Raw genomic sequence first — 19,691 nt, forward strand, 5'->3', positions numbered from 1 at the left:
TTCTGCCAATGGGTAATAAAGGAGAGAACTAAGTTCCTTTAAGTCCTTGCACTGTGACAAGCCAGTCCTTGGAAGGAAGGAATGTATCTGTATTATTACACAGATGTTACTCCTTTAACATCTCATTCATCTGTGCAAAACAAACAATTCCAACTGACAGTGCAAAGCAGAAACTGTTTTTTTCTTCAGTTGACAGACTTTAAAACTTACGATGAGGGGAGAGAATTCTAAAGCAGAAATGGATGCAAACTGTTTAACACTGGGCACCAGCATCTCCCAGACAGTTTCAAGGGAGAGGGCATAACAAAATCAGCTACATCTATTTCCTTTGGACAACAGAGAAAGACTCAACCATATTTTCAGGACTCTCTCCTATCTGCATCATCACGGTTTTCTCAACCTTCCATTTCTGACTTTAAAAGAACAGCGGGGTGGAACATACATACACAGCCCCTTCTTCTATCAGAAGATTCTTTCCAGACAGATCAAAAGCCTCGGCATCTCCCTCAGACACTCACTGCCCTGCGTGGCCAAGCATCATCTGTTACATGCAGGAATTACAAGGTTGTTCTACAGCCTCAGTTTGGCTCAGACTTATCCTCCAGAAAAGCTGCATTGCACTCCTGTTGTAAATGATCACATTTTTCAAGTGTTCAAGATGCTACAGTTTCCTATCATTTCCACAGTGGGGTGGTAATTCACCATCGCTCCCAGTATGAGCTCCAGTATCTGATTCTAGAAATACAACCTTTCTTAAGCTCATGCTCAAATGATGATTCCAATTTTCATTTTGTAAAAGCAGAAAGTTATTGAAAACTGCTACAGAATCATGGAAAATGGGACTCCCTCCAGCTGGAAGACAGGAGTAACTACAGTCAATCCTTAACTACTGTCAGTCTTGGCTGACATTTGTCTGACGCATTCTCAGAGACCACTAAACTGAAAGGCTTCCCATATTTCCACAGGTAAAATACTCCAGTGTGCTATGCAGGCAATCTCAATTTGTTTCTTCCCATTTACTTCTATTCCCTACCAGTCACAGAAAGGAAGCACATACATCCCTTCCTTTTTGTAACCATCTTTTACGGCTTTTGAAAATGGCTCTTTATGGCGCCTTCTCTTCAGGCAACCCCATTTCTTCAATCTTTCCTTGCAGTTATTCCAGAGCTTTGAGCACCTTGCTACCCTCTTTGCAGCTCATGGGCATTCCTTGAATATTTTCTTCCTTGAACTCCTTGCTACCTTTTAACAGTTACACATATGTAATGTGCTTTGTTTGCTATATGAAAGTCAAGGTATTTTGAATGTTGTCGCTTAAGACCTTAAACGCATGCCATTAAAAGAATTTAGAAGTTGCTCTCCTCTCAAGAGCACTTTCAAATTGAAGGGAGCTAGTAAGTTGGGAAGGTAACACAGAACTAAAATTAAGCATCCATTTCAGATGAGGCAATTCAGGATAATGTAACAGGAAACAAATGCATAAATCTGGGTGTTTCCATGGGGGACAGTCAGGCTTCAGCCGCACAGCATGCCTTCGAAGAGCACCCATTCTACCATGTTTACACTGCTCCTTGGGACACAATCCTACAAGCAGGAAATGTGTGGTCACGACAGCACACAAAACATGACAGGAAACATGCAGAAGTGAAATGCGCTTGTGCAATAGCAGGATCTTTTTTTCTACATGTGGGCACCTGCTTTATTCCAACTATCGTTGCTGTGTTCAAGTACCTTTATTAAACAATAAAAGCTCAAGACAGACAGTCAACAAGCAGCGTCTGAAACAGTTAAAAATTTTTCTCTTTGTAGTTCATCGTGGTAATTGCAATGAAGTATGTTAAATGTTGCCCAAGACGACAAAACAAAGGATGAAACATCTTAAGTTGCAAATTAGTCTCTCCTCCTTTTAATCAGTGTTAAATATACATTTGTATCTTCTGAAGAGAAAGTATTTTAACCTGAAGAATAACTTACAGGTATAATCAACTATTTAAGACATCCTCCCTTTCAGGGACATGCATGTTTTTCTATTAGTCTTTCCATCTACAAATACAAAGTCAAAAATTTGACAGGATTATAGTTTTCTGATAGTAACTTTTCTTTCACTCTTAAACATCTATCACATTTGAAAATTTTACAGGCCTGTTGTACGTTATTAAACAAAGTAGTTCACAACAACAAGAGTTCTGAACATGAAAACCACAAGGACGTTGGCTTTTTTCATTTTAAGGAAAAAATGCAAAAAATTCTACCTGAGAAATTATCCCTTATGATGTAGCGTTTTCTTTATCGAGTAAATGGCATTAGCAGGATTTTACATCTCTCTTGTCTTAATTAAGCAAAGCTAACAAAGTTACCATACCAATTGAAGACCCAGCATGACAAGTTGTTGCCAGAAGCTGAGTAATTTACTCCAGTCCTTCAGTGGCAGGAGACCACGGGAACTGAGAGGATTGGCAGGAAAAACCATGCAGCACACTCCAGGACAGAAACAGCAGGGAAGCCTCAGAGTGCACCTGGAATGATACAGTAGTAAAACCGCCGCATGGCAGTAGCTATTTCATCTCTCCAGAACTGTACACATTTGAATACAAAGCTGAAGACTGCACATCAACAGAACACAAACCACAGAATCAACCTACCTCTACCCAGTGAAAGAAGGAAAAGCCATGACCCGTAGACAGACTTTCTGCTTTAGCAAGGAAAGAATGTATACGGGTTTGTTGCAAGTAAACGCGAGCTCCATTCAGTACCTTGACACTGGTTCACAAGTACTCCTGGGTCTGTACCGTATACTATAGCCGTAACTCACTAGCAGCTCTAGGGTCCTTGTCCTCCCTGCACAGCAGGACTGGAACAAACTTGGGCACACACGCTCACGCGAAAGCTATTATCCCTCTCCAAAATACTGAAGATGAAATCTAACTTCATTGGCCAAAATCACAAGCAGAAGCAAGAGGGCTTCCACTCTCTTCCCATCCAAAGCCTAATGTTACACTAACACTTCACTTGCAATTATGCTACTGCAAATTTGATGGAACAGTTGATATTTGTACACACTTCTGCTAACACTTAGAGAAAAGAGCTGTGATTCTCTGAGATCTTTGTTCTGTGAGCCCATTAAATAGAAAACTATCAATATTCCCATTTCTATCTACTTGTAAGAAAGCAGGGATAGCTATAATCTTCTCAAGTCTGGTCAAAACTCTTACATGCAGAACACACTAATTGGGCCATCAAAACCAGATTATTTATTTTTTTTTCCACGGGAAAGACATCCCTGCAGCATACACCTTCATGTTCTTAAAAAAAAAAAAAAAGGAAAAAAAAAAAAGCAGATAACATTCCCTGTCATAATTGCATGCAGTGGTTAGCTCACAAAAAACCTGAACTGTTATTGGAAAATGTCTGATGTGGATAGTTTCTTCTTCCATTTATTTAGTATTACACCATTACCCAACGCCTCCTACACATAAAGCAGGTGGGTCACATGGGTTTTGAGTAACAAACATTCCACTCCCAAGAGCAACCTGTTGCATATCGTAGGGATATATGACTCTCAAATCAAACACATTTGAGGGACTCATAACTCTGGTGTTTAAAAGTTGAATATTCACAGGATCTCCTCTGAAAAAAGTGGAACTTCTCTGGGATTTTCCTATTCTACCTCTCTCTTAAGCTTGAGAAGCAAACAGTCCCAAGGTTTTGATGATCCCAGGATAGTCTAAGCCAGCTGGCCACTGTTAACATTTAAACAGTCAACTACCTATAAGTTTACTGCAACATTTCTTCTCTATTCCCTTTGTGCAGCTTTTCTTTCAGCTTCCGTTCTCTTCAGTTGCCTCTAATCTTTAACTATCTGGAAAATGCATGAAGGTGAAAACAGTACCTGTTGAGCAAAAAAAAAGTAAATGTCTCCTTAGGAAACAGATGAGAAGTTACAAAAGGAACAGATCTTGATGCCTTTGGGAAACAGGAAATCACAAACTGACAGTTTCAAAGATGGCAGGCATGCTCTATTAGCAGTCAGGTCGTCAGTAGATTTGAATGACATCATCCCATTCATCAACAGGCCAGACACCATTGTACTGCACGTTGGATGGTGAGCTTTTCCAGTCCCACGTCTTCACAGGAACCTTCCAGTCCGGGCCATAGTTGGCTTCAACATACTGAAGGGTTTCACAGGGCACATGTACCTTGAGTTCTACAAATTCAGTCCAACACAGAGTAAACTTTGGAAAGAGATACCTGTGTCATAACAAAAGAACATGGTCACTGGCAGAAGACTGAAATACACCTCTAAGTAAGTTCATGGAGAAAGCAAGCAACCGCAGCGAGTGGCCATGTTACATTTTTAATTATTTTTTTCTTATTTCGGAACTTCTTATCAATGAAATGTTATTTATATACTGGACAGAGGTGTTATTATCAACAGTGACTGGTTAACATTTGTCACATGTTGTTAAGAAAGAGCATTTCTAATTCTTTTGCTGCTTATTACCATATCGTTCTGCCACCTATAGGAAATCACTTAGTCCCTGTCTCTACTTTTCCACTTATAATCCGGATTTAACAGTTACCTTATTTAGAAGGGTGTCAAGAGGATGATACATGTTATTTGTAGGGAACATTTTGATAAAAGCAGCATTAAATATTTTAATTTGAGTCAGGCCTTTTTTAAAAACAAGTTTGTACCTTTCTTCAATCTTACCAAACAAAGCATGCAATTCCCCGTCAGTACCCATGTTTAAACACAGTGCCAGACTTAGAGCAGCTGCCACCCTGTACTTTCTGAAACTGTCTTGGCCCATTCAAATTTTAAAAACAATTTATTCTACCAAACTGACCTTGTTCTGTACCTGCTGTTTTCGGCAGAAGGGCCAACTTAAGCCCCACCTATAAGTGTGCCTACACCAATGAAGTTCCCAGGTAAATTTCACAGTTCAATCAGAATGACGTCCTATAGGAGCACAGTGTCAAATTTAATGCGTTAAACAAGTAAATACTAAAGCCTAGGTACTATTCCTGCAGAAGACCACTCCCACTTCTGAAGCTGTGAAGTCTTCCACAGGAAAAAAGTGATCTTGAAATTCCTTTCACACATTAAAATGAAACCATAAGCATTTAAACTTTTTGAAGAAGGTTAAAAGGTTTGCGCATTTGCATGAATTAGAAACCCCACATGATCCTCTAAGCATAAAGTTAATTTTATTTCTAAGCACTGAGCAAACAGTTTCAGAAAATAAAACAACGTTGCTATTATGCCATACATGAAGGGAGAGAAAAACAGCGATCAAGCAGTTTCTAATATATATCTAGAGACTACTGATTAGCTCTAAAGTAAACCAAACCCAACCAGCTACCAAGGGGAAAAACAAGGTAAACAAACTTTATTAGAGGATCTATAATCATCAAATAGCTATTTAGCTGTTATTAACCCAGGAAATCATTCATCTATCAGAACTGCAGTGGGCTTGCATACACAAAAGCTATCAGCAAACCACTGAAATAATATATCCTCCAGCGAGTGAACTCTGAATAATTCTAAGGAAAACAAATAGGTAATTTAAATAAACTAATCTGCAAATTAAAAAGTCATTTGGAAATTTCACCAAAATAATTATTTAACTATTATTAAAATCAAATGTTTACATTCACTGATGAAAAGTGTAGCTTTCAGTGATGCTTCACACTACTGGAATCCTTGCTCATCATTTGCTCATTCCAAGTAGCTGGGATAAGACTACATACTCTTGTCCTTATACACAGCTCATCGTTTTTTCTTCCAATTTCAGTCTCATCAATCTTTGGACATAAAAGTACGGAAAAGATTTTACGCTTACACAACACCCTCTATGTTAAGAGCCTACAGATTTAACTCATTTTAAGGCTTAAAGCATACAGTATCGATTTCATTTCCAGATTCAGTTTTTGTAAACTTTTATTCTCTGCTGAAGAATGCTACTGTCTAGCATTAATTTTTGAGAGCAACTAGGAGGCCTCAACTGCTGTAACTCCAAGACAAGATAAGGAGGACATACATGCTTGCTTGTGTCTGCCGTATTGAGGAAGTATTTGTGTACAAGAAAATGCAAACCATACAGCCAGACTTTTAAGGTTTAGTAAACAGCTCTCCAACAGAGACTAAACACAACTAATGAAAAATATTTCAGAGACTAAATGGGAAATACTTTCATTCTTCCTACTTTTATTCAGCAAGATGTATAGAAAGTATGCCTATGCAAATATTTAGCTTTCTGAACAAAATATCTTTTACCATTTAATTTTTAAAAACATAAATACCTTGGAATAGAACTCCCACCCTTATCTGTGATAACCTAGTAGCAACCAATATCTCTTCTGATATTGCATAAACAGCTGGTGAGATTCCTTTAAAATTGTTAAAGTGGATTTAGGATTCAATCTGACCAAAGAATTGCTTCTCTTTTCACTGACCTCCTCACTTTACCTTCCCCCGAAATTTTGAAAGGGCTGAAGACTAAGCAAAATTGAGGGTCATTCTAGTGTTGCAGGCTAAATGATCACATCTCACAGCTAAAAAGCTGTGATATTTTTTCTCTTTCTGAGAAGGTATTTGGAATAATACATGTCTGCAATTATTTGGCTAAGCATTCTGAACAGCCATCTTCTGTCAGGGCTTGGGGACTTTATAATGGTAAAAAAACAGTTTTCTTGTTCCTTTTCTGTATGGCTCAAGCACAGTAAGCTATGCCTAAGAAACACCAGTTCAGAATTAGAGGCTTCCTTACACTACTACGTCTAAGCAAACTAGTTCTTTTTGAAACAAAAAGCTGTGTTTGTAAACTTCAAAAAAAGTTACCTCCAAAAGTAAGTACTAGGCTACAAGAAAAGGAAAAGTGTTTTATAAAAGCTGGACTTCAAAAGAGCTGTAATTATCTTAGAATACAGGAGGTAAGCCATACCACAGGTTCACATTCTATTCTCATGCACGGGACCAGTCACATCAACATCATACCCCTTGATCTATTTGTAAGTGTGCCTTTTGACTTTAATCATCAAAGTAATTTCCCCAGTCTTTGTTTATCATTTCAAAACAAAGATAACTAAGAGAAGGACTCAGACATTATCACCATCTGGATGACAGTGTTCACTAAGTTCCCATTAGCTAAATAAAAGCAAATACAGTTCAGGCAAAATATGAAAGATAATGAAATCCTATAGAAGTCAACAAGGTTTTCAACTAGTTTGCAACTGTCTCTTTCTGAGCTAAGGTAGGTGACGGAAAGAAACAAATCTAATTATCAAAACCTATATTCAGTTTGCTGAGTAGATTAGGAAGTTGTTGTACTTATTTGCTCATTTAATACTGAAAGGTATGAAGCAAGGAATGTGGGATCCTATTTAAAATTCCATTTTCAGAACATGAACAACAAGGTCTGCAGCAGTCATCTGCGTAGCTGTCACATTACAGTCAATAAAGTATTCCAAATCATTACCACAAAATCAGAAACTATGGGGGTTACTTTGCAAAGACAGTTGAGGCTTTCTGCCATAACACTCTGTCATCAAGATAGATGCCTAAGGATTCATTTTTTACCACAAAATTAGTTTGTGCAACAAATGTAGTTTTAGAGACTTCTTTCTCAGCTGTTTGTTTAACTCAGAGCTTGTCACAGTTCAGCTTGATGCATGCCACCCCAGCATTGCTTTCAATTTCACAAGAGAAAATTGACATTTGACAAGCCCAGCACCTCTCTAGTAAAGCGCAGTACTGTTCTCTTTCTACTTCCCCAGTCTCAAAGTGCAAAACCTCCACTGACTGTCCTCTGATAACTGCCTTTCCCACAAAGCGCACAGACTTTGCCAGGCCACAACACACAAAATGCCAACCCTATACGCTAACTTGTTCAATTTCTTTCCTATTAGAGGTACAAATCCAGTTCGTACTTAAATTTCTTGCCCGATTTGGCCTGAGTTCCTCCATTCCATATGTGGTCATCCTCTTCATAGAAGAAAAAAATGTCAAGTTTCACATCACCTTCTCCCTGGAAAGAGAGTTCCAAACTGTCTTCTACCTGCAAGACAAAAATACATGCGGTATATACTCATAAAAATACAAAGCTACTTATGTCAGCGGGTTTGGTCAGGTACACAGAGTGATTCCTATCCTAACTGCAATTTTTTTTTTTGATTCTTTGAGAACATTGGAAATTTTCTGCACCTCAGTGGGACTACTTTCTCTGTCCTCCCTTTAGCCCCAAAAGCTTCAGCAGCATCCCCTTGTCCTCAACCACAAAAAAAATAATCTCAGTGAATAAACACGTTACTAGTAGGTGTCTTCATTTAAAACACTTCCTCTATGATAAAACACTTACCAGTAACAATATATACTTGAACTGTGGTTGAACCTTCATATTCCTGTAGTTTTGTTTTTCTCTACCATTCTGCAGCCTACGCTCTTGAAAAAGCTAAACAAAGATCCACATGAGCTAATAATGAACAAGCCCAGTGCCCACCTCAAGCCATCCTTCCCTTTCTGCTAGTTTTACACACAGGGCTACAGATAATCTCAGAGCTATCACCGATCCTCCCATATGATGAGGCCCTCCGATCTCAAAGTCTAAATTCTACCTTGATTCTGAAGTTTCCCTAGCACCCCTTTTAGACACCTTTAAAATGTATTAAAAACTTCTGAGGTGGAATTCAGTCTCCCCAAACAGGGCCGAAGCTATTAAGAAGGGTATGTTCTCACACACTGTCCAAGAGAACACACAAAAATCAACAAGATAATACGTTTAGGTAAAACCCTAATAAGTAAATGTCAGCCAAGGAGACTTTATATACCCACATCTACGTAAGTGATCTGCAGCTGTACTCAAACTTACGAACCTAAAGAAAGACACATGAGGCAAATTGTTCATTATCTATGTACCTTGCCAAATTTGTGCTTCAGTGGTAACCCTGCTTTCTGAAAGGCTGGAATGATATCTGCTTTGTAGTCCCTTATAAAGACTCCCAAATCCACATCTTTGCTGTGAGGAATGACATTGCACTGTCTATACCAGCCTGAGGAAAAAACAAAAAAAAAAGGAAAAAGCAAACTAGTTAATTCAGGAACATGAGAAATATATCAATAGAACAAAAGCAAGATAAAAATGAACTGCTATAAGATCACCAGGCAGAGATCTTTGAATGAGGCCACAAACAAGACTTCTGCTTTTTCTCTAGTATGAAAGGAACCACAAAGAAAACAAATATTACTGCACTTACAGCCAGCCCTTTCCTCCAGAAAGCCAAGAATGAGAAAACACTAACTCTTTCAAAGACAAACTATCCTCAGTTTTCTAACCTAAATGTATTTCAAGAAAAAATATTCTTTATCTGGGCCCAAATCTAATCAGCAATGAACAGTCACAGGGCTACAGTTGTGCTTTTAATTTGAAACTATTATTGTCAGTAGTATCTAAGATGTTAAACATCTTTCAGTTATCACTGCAAAACATAAGACAAGAATTGGGACGTCCTTTTGTCTGTTTCATTAAAGCAGCTTTTAGTAACTGTCCATTCAGAAAATTATATTCCCTAGGACTAAACAAATACAGGTAAAATGCACACACACTTGAGTTTTCACAACCTATTGCAATACTAAAAGAATCTTCACCAGTGATAAGATACTACTTCTGCCTTCAGCAGAACTGAAAACTTGCAGTACCTACTCTAATAGGCTGATATTTTATTAAAAGGATGTGTTTTTAAATAAATAAACAAATGTACACTGTATTCTAAAACTCACTGATAAGCACCAAACTGCATGGGAAGAAAAATCAGGAAAGAGTCTACATGGACACCAGAGGTATGTGCCCATCATGTTTTCCAACTAGCATTTCAGTCAATCCCAAGTCACACAAATTAGAGAACTGCTGACTACTTTCTAAGCAGTGATCAACACAACACAGGTAATTGCTAACAACATTAAATGCTTCGCTGGAAGTTTGCTCGGCATCTCCAAGGCTCAGGTTTCTAACGCAAAAGTTTTTTGTCAGGAGCAAAAAGGCCTATTTCAATATAGCTAATGCCCCATATTACCTTCCAACCTGGTACATTTAACCTCAGCTGACATCACGATCAATAGAGGATGAAATGTTTAAAACTTCAGATGAGTTTAAAAATGCAACGTAACACAGATGTTTTACCAAGGCATGTTCCACTGCTCAGCCAGAACTTTACTCCTAAGTTATTCAGTGTCAGGGCAGCCAGATGGAGCAAGGATTTTGCTTTTTTTCTGAACTCCACTGCATCAAGAGAGGCATCATCAGGATACAGCTGGAAGGCAGAGTAAGCAAGCTATTGTCAGAGAACAAACTTGTCCCTTCGTTTTTCAGTGCCCTAAGAAAAAGTGACCTTTAAACATTTACTTGACTAATATCTGGGCAGTATCTGTTTTCACATAGGCAGCCCGGTTTGAGAACATGCACTAGAATGACAAGTTAAAATTTAAACTCTGAAACATCAATCTTCAGTTTTTCCGAACTAGCAGAATGTAAAGTCACAATAAAACAGAATAAGAATATATGTATTAGACACTAATTCTCAGCACTTGGCAACACCACAGATGAACCCTAGTTCCGCACACGCTGAAGTCACTACCCAGAGTCCAGGGGGAAATCAGAGACAGAATCAGTTACTTCCAGCACATTATTTGGCGCCACCAAGTGTTGCAACTGGATGTTGACAACTTCTGCCACAGAGTAGAAACAATGTGAAGAGAAAATCATGCCTGTCTTCCAGCTTACAACCGTGGCAAGATCTTCTGTTAACGCAAAGCCAAAAACAACACGGCAGTCTGGGAAAACATGACTAAATCAAGCATAGAAACAACGCACCACTCACGCTTCACGACTGATTTCATTAAGCGCTCTTGGGCAACAAACAGCTGAAATGAGTACTTACTTTTCAAAACAGATGCCAGCTGCTTATTTCAATATTAAAGCTCAAAAAAAATTCAATGTACCTTCTGAGGCACATTTTCTCTGCCCGTGGCAATTACTGCCTCGAGGTTTTAGAGCTGCAGTGGAGCACGCTTATCATTTCTGTCCTTTACAGATGAAGTGCCAACACACAGGTACCCTTGAGTATAGTAACCCTCCTGTTATACGTATGGGGAGCTACAGCCTACTAGACTGAACAAGGATGGTCTTCCCTTCCCTGAGAGTCCATTCCCCAAGACCTCAAGTGTCTGAAGAATGGAACCTCTACTGTCATTTTTCCTTCCCATCCACGAAGTCAGAGGTGGCTCACACTCAGTGGCCTGATTCCGACTCCACAGTCTTAACTGTGGTAACTCTTCACCACTTCATATCTCAGTCCTTTTCAAGTTAGGACAAAATGCTCCCCGTACTGCAGAAGAAAGTTTTCTATCTATTAAATCAGGTAGCAATATACTAAAAATAATGCTTTAAATAGTGGCGAAAACATTAGCTTACATGGTCAAAAAGCAATGAAGTAAGTCATTTTGGAATGAAGATACCATTTCAAATGAACTTAACTAGGAAAATGGAACTGCAGCGCACAGTCAAAAGAATATAAAGTGAAGTATCACTCAGAACTTTGAGAATTGCCATGAGGAAAATTTTCAACCACAAAGATACACAAGATCTTAGTCTTATTTACATGAAATCTATTAAACAGTAACAATGTGTGAGAACTAGGGACATATTGGTTACCTCTTCTTCTCAAAGTTTTGGAAAATGAAAAAAAATGCGCTCACAAGTGTAAAAGACAGACCATAATTTTCAGCTAAAGTTTTAGTTTTATTACCACTTACTAAGTATGGATTGAGTCTCGGAGGCTGTGTTTAGCTTTATGTATGCAAACAGTCCCATCTGGGTAAAAAACAGTGAACTGTTCGTAGGTTTGGGTCAATCACTGAAAACATACATAACATCTCAGAGACACTACCACTAACCTGAAAGAAAGCCCGAGCTTCTCTGTACCTACATTCAAGAAATCTAGAGTGTGACATCTCCTCTAGAAAACTGGACGGATTTTTTGGAATTTGAACTTTTAAGTCATCAATGGAAACAAGCAGAAGTTCTGGCCTGCAGGGAAAGAAAGATAATACATTAACCCAATTCCTTTACAAATCACAAGCCACATTTTCCCTAGCTCAGGTTGAAATTTTAATGCATGCTACTGGCAGTGATTCCTCTGTCCAAATATACTCAAAACCAATTACCAAAAAGGAGCAACAAGAGCTCCAACAAATTCCCCATACACTTCAAAATTTTTTTTAAAAGAAACTCCAGGCCTATAAGCCCATAGTTAGTCAGATCACCGACTCCTTTACTGACTCACGAACTGCACTGAATTTGTTCAGAGTTGTTGTTCAGTGCATTTGAAAATTCAGGCTATTTATTTAGTTTTCTACGTGTGGGATATACTTAAGAACCAAATTTTACCCTGTACTCTGAGGCTATATGCATTTAAAATTCAAAAACTGTTCAGTCTTCACTATGAATGAAATGTGATATTTAGCAGCTTACGCAGCGACTTCAAATGTTTAGGCACATAACTGGTACAGATTCCATGTTTTAAAAGGAAGACAGAATGGTGACAGTTTTAAAGAAAAAGTTAAACAGATTTGTTTGGGCCTGTGAAACGTTTGGCTGTTTTCCTCTGACTTATGGCATATACACACATCCTACAGGTATTGGTATGTGCTCGTTTTTGAAAATAGTGACAAGATTTCCATGATCTGAATTTCCTGAAATACTGCTACTGAGGGCATTGTAAGAAAAGTCAGACATTTACAGTAACTTTACTAATGTAATGCAAAGTTTCAGCATAAGGCTACGGACAAATAACACCACCAATTCAAATGTTTATGCAAGAAAGGGATCCCCTCAGGACGTTAAGAGCATGAGTTAGATGCAACAGTTGGCACGTGTCTTTGTGGAACAAGCGTCACCTCTCTTTATTCATGTTCTTTAACACTGATTATTTGGACCGTTACTAAATGGATTTCTGTTGCTTCCCCTTTTCATTTCATGTTCCACACCTGTATTCCACTTTTGGATACATACTGTTATAGAAAGAACACCAAATATCTATCTGCTGGTACTACATCTCTTGCCACTTCTACTTTACCCGTGTTGATAGCACAGATGGCTATCAATATATTTCAGGCTCTTAAATATATTAATAGTAAATCACTGACTCTAGCAGAAGATCCTCTGGTACATTCAACCTCACTCATGACAACTTTGACTTCTCTCATCTTTCTGCCTGGTTCGACCTGGCTACACAGCAACTTCCTCTAAAATGTTGTGTGTTCTTTATAAATGGGGGAAGCCCTTGTTTTCAGGTAAACAGAACTGGATTTACCTTCATACTTAAATTTACCTACACTTTGAGGGCTGAACCACACATAAGCTAAATTTTACAACCTGACTTCAGGAAAGAGAGTCATTTTATACACAGGAGAAAGAAGTTATTTCAGAAGTGCCATTACAGCTTTTTTCCCTCCTCTGTTTTGAACTCACTTTTCATATGCTCCAGGGTAGCGACCAAAGTGGAGTTTCCGAAAAGGCACAAACTTTCTGTCCATATGTTGCTTGAGTCTCAGGGGGCCATGCCAGAGATAATTACCGCTCCTCTCATAGAAGACCACGAGGTGAATGGCATGAGATGCCAATTTAAATATGTAGTGCAAGGGAATTTCAATCCCAGATAGGTCATCCATCCCATCCAAGCGGGGGTCCTTGTTTATGATCTTTAACCACTGGAATCCCATTTTCTCTGCAGTCCTAAAAAGGCCCACCTAAAAAGGGGGGGGAGGGGGGGGAGAGAAGCTAGAGATTAGAAGAACCAAAATTGAATGCTAAATGCTTATTATTAACTGACATTACTCCCCATTTTCATTTCCTAATCAGACTTAAGCACAAACTACTCAAAAATTTCTAAGACCATAAAGATCAGCAACCACAAGCAATTCCCACCAGCACACTTCCTTGCATATAAATTTTGTCCCTCAGACGATTCAATAAAACAATAAATAAATGTTGTAAGCCATGCTTGGACTAGGTTTGCTCCTTGCCATAGCACCCTTCTCTGCATCCTCAAACTGTTTTCTGAAGTTATTCTTGTTCTGAAGTTGGTGTTCATAAGTCCTTGAATAATGACACCACTAATACAAGAAAAATTACTGCAAAATCTTCTTTTCTGACGTACATAAATATTTGCCTAGATCTCACCAAATACTGAACATTGTACTAGGTAATAGGCTTTCGTATTTTCACAGAAAAAGGCAATGAAATTCTGACTGATAAGAAAAGAATCAATCAGCATCTGAAAACTCTTTCAATTACCCCCCTTGAACTGTTTTATACAGGTGTATCAGCTTCTCCTCTGGATGCTACAGATATTATCAATGAGTGACAAAGAATGGGGAGACGGATTTATATTAGTGTGCTGCCACACAACCTTATTCTCCGTTTCTTTAATTCCTTTACAGCTATGGGTAAAACAACTGCCTGATCAGGTCCAGAGTGCCACCACTCTTCACTTGAGTAGGACTCCTTCAGTAAAATAGTCACAGAACATTTCTCATGCTTTTTCTTAAAAAAAAAAAAAAGCTGTTTGCTACTGGTATCTTTAGTCTGTATAAATTAATCTAATAATTATTTGCAGATGACATGTAGTTGATGAAATAATCTTGGATTCCTGTTTGTCCTTCATCACATGCTACCTCTATTTTTAACATTTCCATTTAAAAATCTCAGAACACCAAAGAAAAGCAGAGATACCAATTACACCGACAAAATAAAATGGTGTTAAGTACAAGGATGTACTAAAAGAAATGTAAAACGGGAGACTATGATAATCTTTCCAGCCTTGTGACATCAATACCTGCATTTTTTCCTTGATAGATCCCAAAACTCAAGATTTATTACAGCTGTATCTACATTACATGCTTAAGGGTTTCCTTCTTCCTTTCTCACAGACCACCTTGTTTTTTTCTTTTTGGCATGGCCTCTTATTACAAGTGTTTATGAATATTGCAGATAGCTTCTAAAAACTTTTAGTCATCTGTAAATGACTCTTAATGTATGCAGGCTAGTGCCTGGATACCTTTCCTTTTTTAAAAAAAGTCTCCTCTACCAATACCTTTACAAGATTTCCACACAATGAATTCAGAGGCCTTAATACAAACATGAAAGCATTATGTCATAAAATCATAGAACAGTTGAATGCATTACAATACACAAATGTGAACTGAAGAAAAGACACTTACTTCATGTTTCCATGTTTTGTCCAGTAGTGCAAAAGTAGTGAAGTCTCTCGGAGCACAAAAGTACTTGCATTCTGGACTGGGGCCATCAGGAGAACTTCTGATCTGTTCAATGTCTTTATCAACCAGTCCCAGAATCAAAGGATCAATCAAATACACTGGTATATTGTGACTGGATATTAAGCCTAGGAACTTCCTAACCACGTGCTGTTTGACAGAGGACAAAATTAGAAGTTAGAAACACCATCTTTTAGCGTACAAAGGTTAATGCATTAAAACTCTTTGACAGAAGGAAAAGAAAAAAACAACCTACTGACAGAAGGAAATCTTATCTCCCAATACATTTTCTCAGTGTGCACTTTACTTCCATGAACCATCGTGGAATTGCTTTCCAGGTCTCTTAAGACTAGGGTAAAAACCTTTCTGCTCCAATTAGAAGTTTTTACAAGTTAAAGCACTCTAACTCTAGAGAGCTAGACCTGAGAACAGACAATAGGCTAAACTCTAGATTCTTTCCAGCTCAAGTTGGAAAGCACTTAAATAAACCAAAGATTAATAGGATGAGATGTGGGTGTTGAGGGAGAAGGCTGATGGCCTTCAAGGCTGCTCTGCAACATCTTGAAAGATCATGGTGGTCAGGAGCTGTTCCTCCAGTCTGAGAAAAGGCAAATCTCATGCCATCTTCAAATAGGAAGATGAGGGAATTCTAGTCATCTTAATCTCAGTCCTCAAGAAGCTTCTGGAGCAAAAGCCCCTGGAAAATCACATCCAAGCACAGGAAGGACAATGATGTGCTTGGGAAAGCCAGCCAAAGGCAAACTGCACCTAATGATACCAAATGCCTTTGAAGAAGTCTGCGGGCAAGATGAGAACAATGAACACTCTTCATACGTTGACTTTGGCAAGGCTTTTGATCCACTCCCAAACAGTATCCCCAAACCTCAGGCATGATGCCTGCTGTACATGAAGGGTGATTCAGCGAGAAGGTAGGAAATGAGTGCTATCCAGTCTTTGGATACCAGTGTACCCAGGGCACTCAACCACGGCAACACTGCATAAAGGGTTAGAAGGTGTAGCAAGAGGGATTTATTAGCTTTACTCAGTGGAAAATTCTGATCAAGTACTTTTAAATGTCCATGGCACACAGGAGACTTACAGCAACCACAGTCACCCTGCTATTAAACACGTAGCTGATGTATTTAACCGTAACAATTAAATTTAATGACTTACTGTTCCAATCAGAATAAAATATTTGCTTAGAACAGCACTGTGAGGCTTTATGTCTGTTACATCTCAAGGTTTCTAGAAAAGGTGTAACAAGGGAAAACAATGGCCTGCTACCTAAGCTACCTGCCCAGTAAGCTGACCCTCGCTTTGTAACTGAAGCTCTAACCTTCCTCCTGTCCAGCTGCTGAGTCTGTTCAATCAGAGCCCACAGGCCAACCTCCAATTCTGGCACAGGGTTTTGGCTTCAGAGAGATGTATGACATAAAGACAGAATGTGGATCGGCAAACAGAATTTAGGCAGCAGCACTACATGTTCTGTACAGGCAGAAGCAAGGCTACCCTCTTAGTGATTTCAGCTATACGAAGCTGATAGGTAAGCGATGTGCTGGCATTATTTCTATAACTAAAACTAGCAGATCAGAGAGATGAACAGGAAGCAAATCTGTGCAAAAATATCTACTTTTTCTCCCCCATCACTTCTCCAGAGAAACAGATGCTTTTAGTCGAAACTTAAATAGTTAGTAGAAAGAGATGGCAATGATGTCAAGCAGCTAAGAAGAAGCCCATTCAAATAGAGTGTTTTGGACTCATTGTGCAGGGACTCTGAAGAAAGCCTGGAGTGCAACAGGGCCCTTGCAAGACTGTGGAGCATTCTGCTTTGTTACTAATGATCTTGTAAGATCAAGTTAAAGCTTAATGAGATCTCTGTCCACAGACTGGCAGGTTGGAAGCCCACTGTGACCATGTAACCTAACACCTAGTAGGTAGTTCCAAGGGGTGCCATCTCCAAGAATAGTGAGACATTCCTGGTGCAACCAAGCAGTCCAGAGGGTTGGTTTGGATTAGTCCCAAGAACAGCTCTTAATCAGAGTACCTTTCCTCTTGCTCAGCAGAAACAAGGCAGGTAAATGGCTATTTTGCTAACTAGCAACATCCAAAGCTAAAGGCAGCCACCTCCCAGCGCATCATTCTCTTTAACCATCTGTGCTATCTTTCTGCTGGGAGATCTGTTAAAAAAAAAAAAAAAGACTTCTGTAAAAGTGTTTCCAAACAAATGCTAACTACAAATATCATAACTGAGCTTCTGATTCCTGTGATGTTGTGGTTGCACTCAATCCTGCAAACCTTAACTAAGACACAACAAAAAATATCCTGTTTCAAGTACGTAGTGGCACTCCTAACACTGCTCCTGAACACTGGAATACAGCAACTCATGAATGCTGAAATGTAATGTTTTCCTGCTTGTGAAGAGCTCTATGGGCCAGCATAAGCAAGTAACAGAAAACACTGAGCAGCCGATTAAACAACTGGAGCAAGCTCTCTGTGACCTGAGACCTGCAGCCGATTCTTTTACCACACTACTGACTATCAAACAAGCTGCTTGACAAAATAAGCCAATCTTTTCAATACTCAGTCTGAAAGAACTGAAAGCCTGGAATAAAACTTCTATATCAGGAAAAATGAGTTTTGCTTCTTAAAACATTAGCAACGCTACTATGACTGGACAAGCAAAGGCTGCTAAGCTGTAACTATTTCTCAATTCGATTTTAAACTTATGTTTTGAAATACTTCATAGCTTTACCCATTGAAGAAGTCCTTCACACTACAAAATCCCCAGCGAAGAGGAAAGAGAACCGGATCCCGAGTTTGCAATTCCATGTCAGTTCTCTGAAACTTGCAGAAGCAGCGTATGAACCAGTGACATTGTACATACCCATCTAGTGCTGTCTTGGCCTGACTGGCTTCCTCTGACTTTGGAAAAAACTGCTCCATTCTATCAAAACAAAAGAAAGGGAGGGGGAGGGAGAAAAAAAAAAAAAAAAGAAAAAAAAGTAAGTTTCAGCTGAATCCCTGCATAGGATTTCTTAACAGGACATTCAGGGGCATTTATCCAGTTAGCACTTCATAATTATGGCTGTGGTTATGGCCTTCGGTCACTCAACTACAGTACTGAATGTGAAATCATAACCAACTGCTCCGGCTTAATGTATTTAGAAGGCCAACGCGAGCCTTGGGGACTTCCAGACATGCAAGGATTGCATGATCAGGCCTCAGGTTTCTAAGTTAATATGTCAGCAAATGCAAAATAGGAAGACGACAAACACTGTTAGGTAAATACCTCCGGGGGAAAGACAGCAGGACTACGTTTCAGTCTTTCCAGATGTAATCCTAGAGAATTACATTTGAAAGAGAGTATATTCATATGATAGAACCAAGGCAGTTACTGGCTCAGCTTTTAACTTTTCAAAAGCATGAAGGATTTTTCATTCAGTCTTGTCGTTTACAACCAGAAACTGTAAGAAATAAGTCAAAGGTTGCACTACCACCTAGCACTAAGGCTGCCTGAATTTATTAAGAATGTCCACACCAAAACAAAACAAACTCAGGAAACATGATACCTATGCAGTTCTTCTGTAAAAATAAAATTAGTTCCTTTGTTGAATCTGCATTGCAACTGTAAACTGCTACAGAAAATCACACTGGTGATACATTGCACTGGTGGTATAAAAGCAGGATTTAACATGTAACATCTAGAAAATGAGGAACGCTGAATCACAAAGCGCTAAGACAACTGCAGAAAAAGCCGGGTTTTCTTTTAAAAACATCACTGATGAAAAACCTGCAACCAATAAAGGCCACCTCGTTTGTTTCTTCAGAAAAGCCCTAAGACAGCGCTTGGTTTGACTTCACTTTCAATAAAAGTCACATAACAACACACGTAAGAAGGCTTGTGAAGATTAAAAGTCTTGGTGGTTCAGACCTGCAGCTGAGAACACCGAACAAACAGCAACCCATTTTAAAATTAATGGGATGCCTCTGGCTGACATAATGACTTGAATACCAGGCTGACAACCGAAAGCTGGCTGTACCCCTGCCACCAGAAACTTGCTCGGGCCACCTAGTCGCTTCATGTCGATGCTATAGGAATTGCGAGCCATGTGAGAGAAGTTTGGGGGTGGCATTAATGCTGCTGAAGGACTCTGAAGAGAGCAGGCATTATGCTGGGTTATTCCACAAATGCAAGCCTGCGCGGGAAAGCTCTCTCTTACCTTCTGCGACAGGTAGAATCTGTAATAGTACAACTGGAAGAGGAGGAACACCAGGCTGGTCAGAGAAAGGAGCGCCAGGACCACGTTCTTGTTGATTTTCTGCATTAGTCTTCGGGGCGCTCTCGATCACCGCCCGGAAGCAG

General features: G+C 39.1%; 1 protein-coding gene across 2 annotated transcripts; it reads right to left on the reverse strand.

Annotated features, from left to right (window-relative positions):
- Positions 1–1,672: 1,672 nt before the first annotated feature.
- FKTN (fukutin) lies at positions 1,673–19,674 on the reverse strand. 2 transcript variants are annotated; one of them, XR_014270177.1, is made up of 10 exons: positions 19,549–19,674; positions 18,213–18,272; positions 15,275–15,478; positions 13,524–13,801; positions 11,948–12,080; positions 10,176–10,305; positions 8,915–9,048; positions 7,930–8,057; positions 3,890–4,248; positions 2,498–2,516 (listed from the first exon to the last, which is right to left on the reverse strand). XR_014270177.1 is itself a non-coding variant. In XM_082497160.1 (9 exons), exons 1-9 carry the CDS (start codon positions 19,651–19,653, stop codon positions 4,035–4,037), a joined length of 1,386 nt encoding a protein of 461 aa, XP_082353286.1. In that variant the 5' UTR covers positions 19,654–19,674; the 3' UTR covers positions 1,673–4,034. The 2 variants fall into 2 exon arrangements, 1 of the variants encoding a protein (XP_082353286.1); XM_082497160.1 differs by having other exon boundaries at positions 1,673–4,248.
- Positions 19,675–19,691: the final 17 nt, after the last annotated feature.

The sequence above is a fragment of the Vanellus vanellus genome (assembly GCF_965231255.1).
Source record: "Vanellus vanellus genome assembly, chromosome: Z".
Lineage (NCBI taxonomy): Eukaryota > Metazoa > Chordata > Aves > Charadriiformes > Charadriidae > Vanellus > Vanellus vanellus.